Source organism: Perognathus longimembris, chromosome 3, assembly GCF_023159225.1.
Source record: "Perognathus longimembris pacificus isolate PPM17 chromosome 3, ASM2315922v1, whole genome shotgun sequence".
NCBI lineage: Eukaryota > Metazoa > Chordata > Mammalia > Rodentia > Heteromyidae > Perognathus > Perognathus longimembris.
In genome coordinates, this window is record NC_063163.1 from 21,286,141 (window position 1) to 21,298,180 (window position 12,040).

The following is a 12,040-nucleotide window of genomic DNA, read 5'->3' on the forward strand; positions in this document are numbered from 1 at the left end:
GCTTATGTAGACAGAGAAAAATTTTCAACTGAGTGCTTATGTGAAGTCAAACAAAACAATACCATGACCTTTTTCCTTCTCCTGTCATGAAGAGTGAAGAAAATATCTCGGGGATGACAAGCTTCCGTGAAGTTCTGGAGAAAATGCTTGTTATTGTTGTACTGCCAGTCAGGAACAGCCTGAGGAGAGAAAATGAGCTCTTCTCCTCCCACCTGGTCTCTAACACCTGTGGATTGTTGGCCAGTATCGTCAGTGAACTCACAGCATCTGCCTTGGGGTCTGAGGTAATGAGTTATATTTTAAAATTGAATAAATAACACACGTTTAAATTTTTCTGTTTCCTTTTTCATATGCTTTGGCATTTCAGAAACAAATTTTAAATAGAATAGCAATATCACTACACAGTTAAAAAATTTCCTTCGAATTCAACATTTTCTTCCTTGCCTTTCTGGTACCCCTTGTTTGCTCCTTTATCATTAGAATAATTCTTAGACTCATTCTTATGTGTATTTTTCAGTGACAGCAAGTATATTCACCTTGTATAGTTGCTTTTAAAAGTTTTAAAAGTATCAAATGTTACTGTTTGAGAAAATCCCTATAAAATATTTTTAAATGCCTGGTATATATCTGTAAAAGTATATATTATTTTCTCCACTATATAGTATATATTATATAGCTATATAGTATATACTAATATATACTATATACACAGTATACATATATACAGTATAGATATACTATCTATATATGTGTCTATGTATCTATCTATACTATATGGTATATATAACTTCATAGTGACATTTAGGTTTCAGAATTCCTGAATGGTCAAAAAGACCTGAGAAATTTTAATATTTTTATCTAGAAAGCATTTCCTAAGTTTATTGGTTAGATTATATCTTGACCAGAGGCTTTTGACAACCTGGGCAGGAAATGTTTATTTTAAATCTTCACTTAATCTATAATATGCTTCTCTTCATACTAAACTCTTCTAAAGAGAACTGAAGGATTATCCTCTGTGAACCTGGCTTTTTAATGAAAATGAATTATAAAAATTATAGGACACCTAATATTATATAACCTTGGGAGTTAACTATCAAAGTTCTGGTATAGATTTCCATATTTATTTATCAGTTTCAAAGTTCTGGTGTAGATTTCCGTATTTCTTTATCAGCTTCTAAATCTTGCTATAATCATGAATATCAGTCATTTCCTCTCTTAATTTTCTTCAATGAAAATCTGTAATTTATGTGGATTGTGTGTGTGTGTGTGTGTGTGTGTGTGTGTGTGTGTGTGTGTGTGTCTACTGAGCCCTAAGTTATCATAAAAATGCTACTGTTTACATTTGTGCTTTTCAAATTTTGGAAACAGTCTGTATTCCGTAAGTCTTAACTGGAAACTAATAGATCAGAGAAATGGTCTAGATGAACAGGGGAAGTTGGAATATATTTCTTCATATATACCTGCAAAATTCCAGAACTCTGTATAATATAGGTGGAAAATGACTGCCCTGTTGAAGGCTAAATATTTGGTATCAAAATGAGTTACTATTGCTATTCATATGTTGCTATTCTGATAATATGGATAGTGTATATTAAATGTTGGAGAAAATACTATCATGGGATATTAATGTGTGATTTTACAATGATAAAATCTTGCTTTGATATGGGTTAATATCCTAATTAAATACTATTTTAGGAAGACTTAAATCCATTATTTTATCATACTGGCTAGTTTTGTTACAGATGTTATTAGTAACACTCAAGAACAAACTACTGATGTGATTGTGTATGTTTTTCATAGGTTGATGGACTTAATTCTCTCCATTCAGTAAAAGCCAGTGCTAATCGATTCACTAAAACCAGCCAAGGAAGAAGTTGGAACACAGGAAATGGGTCCCCTGATGCAATCTGTTTTTCAGTAGACAAGCCTGGAATAGTTGTGGTTGGGTTCTCTGTTTATGGAGGAGGTGGGATTCATGAGTATGAATTAGAGGTGTTGGTTGATGATGTAAGTATCATAGCATTCATTCTGCTGTATGGGCTATATGTCAGAGCTTGTCATTTTCGTAGTGTGGTGGGTTCAGTGCAAGCTACGTATAGATGGACAACACTAAATTTGAAGAGTGATTTCATTTTGCCTTGCTATTTGAGTGCCATCCTGGATCCTTCCTTCCTTCCTTCCTTCCTTCCTTCCTTCCTTCCTTCCTTCCTTCCTTCCTTCCTTCCTTCCTCTCTTCCTCTCTCCCTCCCTCCCTCCCTCCCTTCCTTCCTCACTTTTGAAAGGGAAAGGTTTTAAGTGTAATTGAAAATTAGAAAATATAGAGCTAAGCCTCTAATCGCAAGTCTTGAATATTTTTATTTTTGCTATTTTACTGTTGTCATTTTTCATGAAATGAGTATAGTATTCAGATGACTATTATTACCTCTCAGTGATAAAGCCATTTTTTCAGAGTGCAAATGGAGAATTCTTAGTAAATAAAATACATATTGATTGATTTAGGTATTGTTAATATAGACTCAAAATTAAAGTACCTATGTTTTTATAGTTTTATTATGAGACAGTTACTATGTAAACTATTTTCTAATAAATAGAAAATCTATAACTTCATTCTTTGAGCAATTAATTTGAACTAATTCTCTAATTCATTAAGCTCTATAAGTACTCTTCTTATGAAGAAGCTGTAATAGTTTAAGACCTCAGATGAGACTAGTACATTCACCCACTAATCTCTTCAGGAAATTAGATAAAAATAAACAGCTTAAAGTATCTGGAATTTTACTTTTATATGTATGGGGAAATATTAAATAGCTATTTTATATGCAAGAAAGTTAACAGCTAGCAAGGCATAGGGGTACATGCCTGTAAGCTCAGCTGTTTGGGAGACAAAGGCAGGAGGAAGGAAAGCAAAGAGAGAAAGAAGGCATAGAAAAAGGGCAGGGAGAGGAAAGGAGGGGGGAGGAGGAGAAGGACGCCCTAGATTACTCAAGAATGAAGAAAGGGAGGAAGAGAGGGGAGGCAGAGAGGGAGGTAGGAAAGAGAGAGAGAGATTAAAAACTGCTTAAATATAGCTAATTGTAAATCAAGATTGTTCATACAATAAAATTAAGAGTTTGGTGGATTTTGTTTTGATGTCTTCGTTAGAGTGAGCATGCAGGAGATTCCACTCATTCCCACAGGTGGACATCTCTAGAATTAGTCAAAGGAACTTATACAACAGACGATTCACCCAGCGACATAGCTGAAATCAGACTTGACAAAGTTGTTCCCTTAAAGGTAATTTAAAAAAATTGTTTCTTTTGTAAACAAGAAGTACTATGTACTTGAAAATATTGAGAAGTAGTCCATGAATTTTCATTGTTAGATATGGCTTTTCCTAATTATTCTTTATGTAGTTTTTCATATATTTATGGAGTTATTTATTGTGGGACATTGTTCCTGAGGTGCTGTTATAATATTATGTTTTTACATAATGTCTGATATACTAGGAAGAATTGTTTGGTCACAGTTAAATCAAATAACTATAGATAGCATCAGAAATCTGTTCTTACGCATGTCATCTTTAAGACACTAGTAAGCATTATTTTACCATTATTTTACTGATCTGTATATTGGGGAAAATGTCTCATTGTAATGTTATGCTGACTAAATTATGTAATGGAAATATTAAGCTCAGCTGCTTCTCTTTCTAACAGTATGGAAACTGAAGAAGAATAAACCTTTAACCTTCTTACTGTGGAAAAAGTCCTTTAAAATCAAAAGGGTTCTTAACAGTATTAATTGTTAAAGTTACTGTGTTAATAAAAACTCAATAATTAAAAATAAATATTTGGTAATATAGAGAAATTTTACTACATCAAAATAATTAAGTGAAAGTAACATTATTATGTTTATTAAAGGTTTTATTATAGAAAATAGAGTTTAGATAAAGTAGGGTCATCAGAGACTTTATTAAAAATAATTTCATATTGAAAGGGTACAAAGATTTTATTATGAAAATGAAATCATGGATCCTAATTCCTGAGTGTCTAGCTTTATGTCTTATGTAGAGGTCATCATATTCAGGGGAATTATTTTCTTTTTTCTTTATTTTTATTTCATTTCCTGGATTTCATTTTGATAAACATTATTTTGTATGATCAGATGAGAATTATATTCTTACGGATATTCCCTTCATGTTTATCTACCTTTCCATTTTTATCTCTGAATGTCTCACCAATATAATAGATTCATATTTTTTAATATTTAAAGTTACTTCAAAAGCCAGGCACTGGTGGCTCATGCCTATCATCGTAGCTTCTCAGAAAGCTGAGATTTGAGGATCATGCTTTGAAACGATCCTGGGGAGGAAGGTCTATGAGACTCTTAACTTCAATTAGTCACAGAAGTAGCTCGAAGTGGTGCAGTATCTCAAGTAGTAGAGGGATAACCTTGGACAAAAGGAGTTTTGAATAGTGCCCAAGACCATAGTTGATGGCCCAGGATCAGCAAAAATAATAATAATAAAATAAAATTACTTTAAGATCTAAATTCATGAAGGAAAAGTATTTGCTTATATTCTTAAAATCTTTTCTATGGCTGGTATTATAGCAATGTGATTAAAAACAAAAATTAGCTACACTAGTCTTCATGTTATAAATCCCTTACTAGTGTGTCACTTTGGGCCAATTATTTCTTTAAGGGTTAATTTAATTAAGCCATATATTAAAGGCATTTATCATATTGAGCTATCATTTGATTCATTGAAAATTCATTTAATAACATCTATAAATATGACAAAAGTTTAATGTATTTGCCTGTTTTTACTACTTTTTGTGTCTATCCTATAAATTATAAATAAATATAAACATGTTTTACCTCTTCCTCTTAAAGGAAAATATTAAATATGCTGTGCGCTTGAGGAACTATGGAAGCCGTACAGCCAATGGAGATGGAGGAATGACCACAGTTCAGTGCCCCGATGGTGTGACCTTTACTTTCAGCACATGCAGCTTGAGTAGTAATGGTACAAACCAAACTAGAGGACAGATTCCACAGATACTCTACTATAGGTAGGTGTGTCTACAAATGGATATGATGAGATATTCTAAAGCCCTATTACATGCAGTGTATTACCAAGGTAAAAATTACTGAATGGATAGTTGTAATTAAGTTATATGGTTTTTCTTCCTGGCAAATATCTGTGCTAATTCATATTAAAGAAGCTTTATTTTAAAATGCAAATTCAATGTTCAGTATAGAAATGAATGCTTTAAATTTTTTGTTATTATTCCTTTAATTTTATTGAAATTTTGTAGACTGGACATAGGTAATATGTATCATCATTTTATAATTTCTTATCTACTGTCCCAGCTTAAAATGGAACTTATTTATGTTTATAAATGCCTAAAATGAATAATCAGATCAACTGTACCACAGTGGTAACATTGCCTTGATCCTGTTACCAGAATACTTCTGTAAATATTTATGAATCTTTTGTCTGGTCCAGCAAACCCCTGGGACTCTAGAACATAAAATGATGTTCTTACAGTATTTTTAACAAAAACCATTTAACATGTAAACAAGAAAGAAACAACCATTTTTTGGGTTAAAAAGCCTTTCAATATGCATTTTTCACTGTCTGATTTCTTTTTCTTTTTTGTTTTGTACCTGCACTTAGAGTTGGGGTGCTGAACTGTTTTGTTCAAGGTTAGCATTCCTCTGCTTGAGCCACAGCTCCACTTGCAGCTTTTTTTGTAGTTAATTGGAGATAAGAGTTTCTTGGACTTGGCTTGCCCAGGCTGGCTTCCAACCAGGATCTTCAGATCTCAGCCTCCTGAGCAGCTAGGATTACTGTGAACCATGAGTTGGCCAGCTGTTTGAACTTTTGTAATTGGAGTCTTAGATGGCAATGAATATCGTTTACCACATTTGTCCTTAGTCTAAGTTAGCATCAAATGCATGTCACTTTTAGAGACTTGCTGCTTTCTGTTTTCTTCAAAAACAGTGTGGGGTACACTGTCTAGATAGTTAATACAAAATAACTACTCTAAATAAAGATTTCTGTTCCATATGAATTAAAAGAGTCATAGCAGACAGCAAATAAGCTACATAGCACAATGTTGTTGAGATATGTAAGATTTCTAGTCCTTTTAAACCAACCATGAAAAAAAAAGATATAAGCACTTCAATAGATTGTAGATCTTTCTTTTTTCAACCATAATTAGAAGCTGTTACAAAAGAATTTTGTATTTCAGTAAGCCAGACAGCTGTTAAGTATGTATATAGCCAGATGTTGGTGGCTCATACCTATAATCCTAACTACTCAGGAGGCTGAGTTGAGGATCAATGTTTGAAGCTAGTCCAAGCTTGAGGCACGCAAACACACACACACACGCACGCACGCACGCGCACACACCAGAGTATGTTAGCATGCATGCAAGAGTTTGTACCACCCAAACTTTAGATGTTTTATATTTACCAAGAAATTTTAAATACCTTAAGTGTTAAATTTAAAATTTAAGTTAAAGAAGATTAAAGTATTTTAGCTTCAAGCATCATTATAATGTTATGATTCCCAAGGTCACATCTATAGTCTTTCTGTTCTCTGAGATGTAGACTAGGAATATAGGTCCTTCTCTAACATCTTAATTTGTATGATACCAATGGTGACGATGCTGGTTGTTTGTACTAAAGAGTTAAATTGTGTTCTAGTCTGGGTTCTAGTGCAGTGCCGGTAGTTGCCTTGCCTGGTTATGAAGAAGGTGCTGTTCCTATGCCTTCTTAACAAAACAGGGACCTGAGGCACTAGTGAAACATTGTACCCAAATCACACTTAAATAAGCAGGAAATTGGTAATAAGCAGGAAATTGGAGTCCAAATGACATTTTTGGATCAACAAGCCATACATCCTTCTTAACAATACTTTCTGTAGTTGACTCATACACATTTTAGGGTTAACACATTTATAATACTCCTATCAACAGTTACAGCCAAGCACCTTCTCATTCTTGATGGCTCTTTCCCTCTCACATTCTACATCGAAATGGTCAAAAATCCTGGCAACTATACTTTTAACATTGTAATGTCCTCTTTCTGTACCTCTCTCCTTTGTTGTCCTCTTGTAGTCACTTCTCTCTAGGACAGCCAGAGTTCTACTGAAAATATAAATATTTTGCACATTCTTTCACAGCTCAATGTTCCATGACCTTCTCTTTGTATATGAGTATGAAGTGTAAAGTCGTTACTATGGGGCCTATATTTCAGGTGATCTCACTCCTGTTTCCCTTTTTCATTCATCAAACTTCACCTTTTCTTCTTTCATTATAGTAATACTTACCTTCATTCTCCTCCTTGACTTCACTATTCTTTTTCCTTTGTCCTGGCACTTTTCTCAAGATTTTTTATGGGTTATTTTGTGTGTTCGTTTTTGAAATATAATTCAGGTATTTGTTAAATGTCTGTTCATCAGAAGAACTTGCTCTTATTTAAAGTAGCACCTTCTGTTACCGAAGCTTTGTTTTCCTTCAAAGCCCTTATCAACTTGTGTACCTAAATAATCACTGACTTAACTTTAACTTTTTCAAAGTTAATTTAAACTGCCTTAAAGTTATGAGAGCCTCGCTTATTAAACTTAACAATAGAATAAAATTTAGAATCATATACAGATTCCACTGTAAGATCTCCTTTATGATTTCTGTGATTAGATAATGCTTCACTTATCATTGTCAGCTACTCTATCTTTTCTCATGTCACAGGAGTGAATTTGATGGAGATTTACAATCCCAGCTTCTGAGTAAAGCAAATGAAGAAGATAAAAACTGTAGCAGAGCTCTCTCTGTGGTAAGCACTGTTGTTCGAGCTGCTAAGGACTTGTTGCACAGAGCTCTTGCTGTGGATGGTAAGACTGTCTTTTTTCTCCCTCCTCCCCCCCTCCCAAAGGTCATTCCTTTACTTGTGTGCAGTTACTGAATAGAAGGCATTTTATAGAATCCTGACTATTTTGGTTATCAAAGAGTAATAAGTAAATTAATTTTGGACCAATCATGCTCTCTGTTCTCTGAGGTACACGTGGTATTCTTGTTTTCTTAGTTAACCCATTAAGACAAAAACTGTCTTAATAAAATTGGGTTTTTGCTTTATTCTTTTTAGTAGTCAAAAGATTTTTATACTAGTAATCTATTTTCTTTAAGGTATCACCATTCACCACAAGGTCTGGTGAATTTCTTAACATTCACTTGCGCTATTTAAGTGCTATGAGTTTTTCCATTGGAAACTCCCCAGTTCATGTTCTCTTATCTGTTCTGTATCACCTAGTGCAGGCTGCCATGGTTCAAGTATGTGCAATTTTGCACAGCTGGATACTAGCCTTATAATCCCACTGTCACCTTTCCCATATTTTCTGTCTAGTTCTGTAGTCATCAGAGTTATCAGGATAAAAACATTCACTAATATACTCAAAGCCTTAATAACATTTGTTCCCCAAACTAGTTGTATATGGTAAGCCTGCTAAAAATAGGAAATGTTTGCTTGACCCCAACCTATTATGATTTCAGTAGATGATCTAATAATCAAGGAAGGAATGATTGACCTATAATATAAGTGTATTTAGAATCTACTCAATTTATCTATCTAGCACCATGTTCATGAATCAGTGACTAAAATGTCTATTAGCAAAGTGATCTCCTTGGGAAAGTAGTATAGCTCAAAATCAGCAAGTATTTTTGTAGTGGTTTCTGTCGGCATTGTTCTAAGTGTTTTACATGCATTAAATCATTTAATCTTCACAGCATTCATTGAGGAAATACTGTATTACTCTCTTTTCAAATTAAAAAAAAATTGTACATTGTCATTCATATAGTCATGTTTGGTACCAGAGTAGTAGTTGAAAATCATGGCTACTACCCTAGTTTTCAGTCCTGGCTCTATTAATTCACTGTCACTTAATACATATTAAGCATTTGGGATAAGATATTTGTGTACTATATACTTTTGTTTTTCCAAGATTTTAGAGAATAATAAAAGTTTTAACTATATAAACAGTAATAACCATAATTTTTCTCAAAAAGACAGGATGCAGATTAGTATAGTTTGTATATGATACAGTGAAACTACCCTCTAACTATAGTTTTAATGCCTTTTTTAGCTGATGACATTCCAGAACTGCTTAGTTCTTCCAGTCTGTTTTCCATGCTGCTTCCCCTCATTATAGCCTACATAGGACCAGTAGCTGCTGCTATTCCCAAGGTATGTAATTCTGTAACTTTGAATCTTCTTTTAAATAGTCACTTTTTTACTTTGTATCCTTCCTCTAAGCCTATTTTAGTTTCTGAGGCATAGTAGATATATACATATGTACTGAGATTACATTTGAAAAATTTGAGAATGAAAAGTATATTTTAGAAATATAATATATAAGGACTTAACTGAGTTTCTTTTTTATTTTTATAATTTATGTGCTTAATGCCAAATCTCCATAGCATTAGGCATGGAGTAAAAGGTAAGGAGTATTTTCAAATAGTGAAATATTCCAAGACATGCAAGAAATTATAATCTATCGATCCTCTGGAATTATTAAGTATTACATAAAACTGAATTTGCTATAGATTCTAGGAAAGCAAAAATGTTTAAAATTTTAGACTAGGTTATTTTACTATAACATCTAATATAAATCTCTTTTTGGTGGGGAGCAGTACTGGGGTTTGAATTTAAGGCCTCATTTGCTAGGCTGCTGCTCTACCATTGGAGCCATGCTTCTAGCCCTGTGTTTTGATGACTATTTTGGAGATGAAGTCTGGTACTCTTTCTTCCTTGACTGGCCTTGAACTATGATCCTTCAAGTGTCAGTATCCTCAGTACTTAAACTTGTAGGTGTGATCCTCTGGTACCCAATAATATGAATCTTTTTTGTTTTTAGAAAAGCAGAAGTGTTAAAATATAGACTTATTTCAATGTAATATCTAAGGTACTTTTTTTTGGTTCATAGAGTACATTTCTCTTTGAGCAAAAATTTATCTAGTAGATGTTGGATAGAATTGCAACTAATAGGGTTACCAGTAATTTATCATTTAAAACCATTTTCATATTTATTATCTCATTTAGTATTTTTATTTATATTTACTAGGTTGCTGTAGAAGTTTTTGGCCTTGTCCAGCAATTGCTACCTTCAGTTGCTATTTTGAATCAGAAGTATGCACCCCCTGCATTTAATCCCAACCAGTCAACAGACAGCACCACAGGAAACCAGCCTGAGCAAGGTCTCTCAGCTTGTACAACCTCTAATCACTATGCTGTAATAGAGAGTGAGCACCCATACAAGCCTGCCTGTGTAATGCACTACAAGGTAAGCATCCTTCTTAATGAGAATTCAAGTTTAAAATTTGATCCAGGCTTTTTTGCTTGTATTCAGATATCCACCTTTTTGGTTGGAGATTTAGCTGAGTGGTAGAGTGCTTGAATAGCATACACATTGAGGTTTATATACAACTTTGTAAAATAAGAGAGTGGCAGGCCTGGCACAAGTGGTAGAATGCCTGCCTAGCATGTAAAAAGCTCTAAAATGTAAGTTGTATTATAGTATCTGCAGATTGTTGGGCACTGTCTGCTATACAAAAGACTGTAGTACCTTCAAGAGTGTAGATTGCTAGGTTATGAAAGTTGCACTCAAATCCTTTTACAATTATAGTGCAGAATATAATGCTAAACTCTACAGTATGTTGTGACTAATCGTATTTTATAATCTGTCATATTTGCTCTGCAGCCTCAGCTTTGAAAAGTGACATGGATTATGGGGATTAAATAGTTTACAATGCTTAGTGAAAAAAAAGTACTTTAAAAATTGAATGCTGTCGGGGCTGGGGATATGGCCTAGTGGCAAGAGCGCTTGCCTTGTATACTTGAAGCCCTGGGTTCGATTCCCCAGCACCACATATACAGAAAATGGCCAGAAGTGGCGCTGTGGCTCAAGTGGCAGAGTGCTAGCCTTGAGCAAAAAGAAGCCAGGGACAGCGCTCAGGCCCTGAGTCCAAAGCCCAGTACTGGCAAAAAAAAAAAATTGAATGCTGTCTTTAAAAAAAATTGAATGCTGTCATTATAGACTGCTTATAGTCTTTAGTTTTAAATATGTACAAATTAATGAGGAGTATTTATCTGCTTCATCAGTGTAATTACAAATTAACACATTGTTTAATTGTAAAATATTTACCCTTTTAAATGTAGAAAATATATAAATTATAAAAAATGATGGAGGCATGCCATTTATTCATCTCCCTAGGTTCAAGTCTTCTATTTCATTTACCCACCCTCCCAATGCACTTAAATATATATATACATATATATGAAATATAAGGATCCTTAAAATAACCATACTAATAATTCCTTAATATCATCAAATGTCGTAAATTTTATGTTTGTTTGAATCAGAACTTATCTTGCTGCTGGTGATACCTCTTAAGTTCCTTTTAATTTCAAATCCCCTTACTTTGTCTGTTTTCTTGAATTTTATTTTCTGAGAAAACTCCATGTATATGTAATTTTTAAAAGAGAAAATGCCTCATGAGTTTGTGCTGATGATACTAATTCAGATGAGATCAGGCACATTCTGGGTGGTATGGCCGTAGACAAATGATAATACTAATTCAAAAGAAGGGCCACGGGGTCACTGGAATTCCCTTTTGCATACATCTGGAATCCTTGTGTTCAGTGACACTGAGTATTAAAATTAGAAAATTATTTACCTTTTCATTTGTTCTATGTGGAGAAGGGGAGAGGAGTGTTTTATCCTTTGATTATATACCAACTATGTGTAAGTAAATATTGTGTCTTGAGGTAAATTAGAGTTACCAGTTACTATATTTAAAGACAGTTGAGATATTGTCTTTGATTATGCAGTATCTTGGCATCATTTGCTTTATTTTAAATATCTAGGAATTGGTTTTATATTTGACGTTCATTTTATGATTATTTAAATAATTACATAGCAATATCAAATCTGTAAAACATATTTAGATTTTATCCTAGTTCCTTTTATTCTGTTCCCTTCTTCTATTTCATAGGTAACATTTTT

The 12,040-nt window shown here is 33.5% G+C and overlaps 1 protein-coding gene across 9 annotated transcripts in view; it reads left to right on the plus strand.

Moving 5' to 3' along the window:
• Positions 1-12,040, plus strand: part of Mycbp2 (MYC binding protein 2) — a 225,101-nt gene that overhangs the window by 108,943 nt on the left and 104,118 nt on the right. For all 9 annotated transcript variants that reach the window (XM_048341209.1, XM_048341210.1, XM_048341212.1 and 6 more), the window contains 7 exons: positions 93-284; positions 1,801-2,007; positions 3,142-3,273; positions 4,870-5,048; positions 7,734-7,876; positions 9,122-9,222; positions 10,100-10,318. In XM_048341209.1, the coding sequence (XP_048197166.1) occupies positions 93-284; positions 1,801-2,007; positions 3,142-3,273; positions 4,870-5,048; positions 7,734-7,876; positions 9,122-9,222; positions 10,100-10,318 (1,173 nt within the window). The remainder of the gene's footprint in view (positions 1-92; positions 285-1,800; positions 2,008-3,141; positions 3,274-4,869; positions 5,049-7,733; positions 7,877-9,121; positions 9,223-10,099; positions 10,319-12,040) is intronic.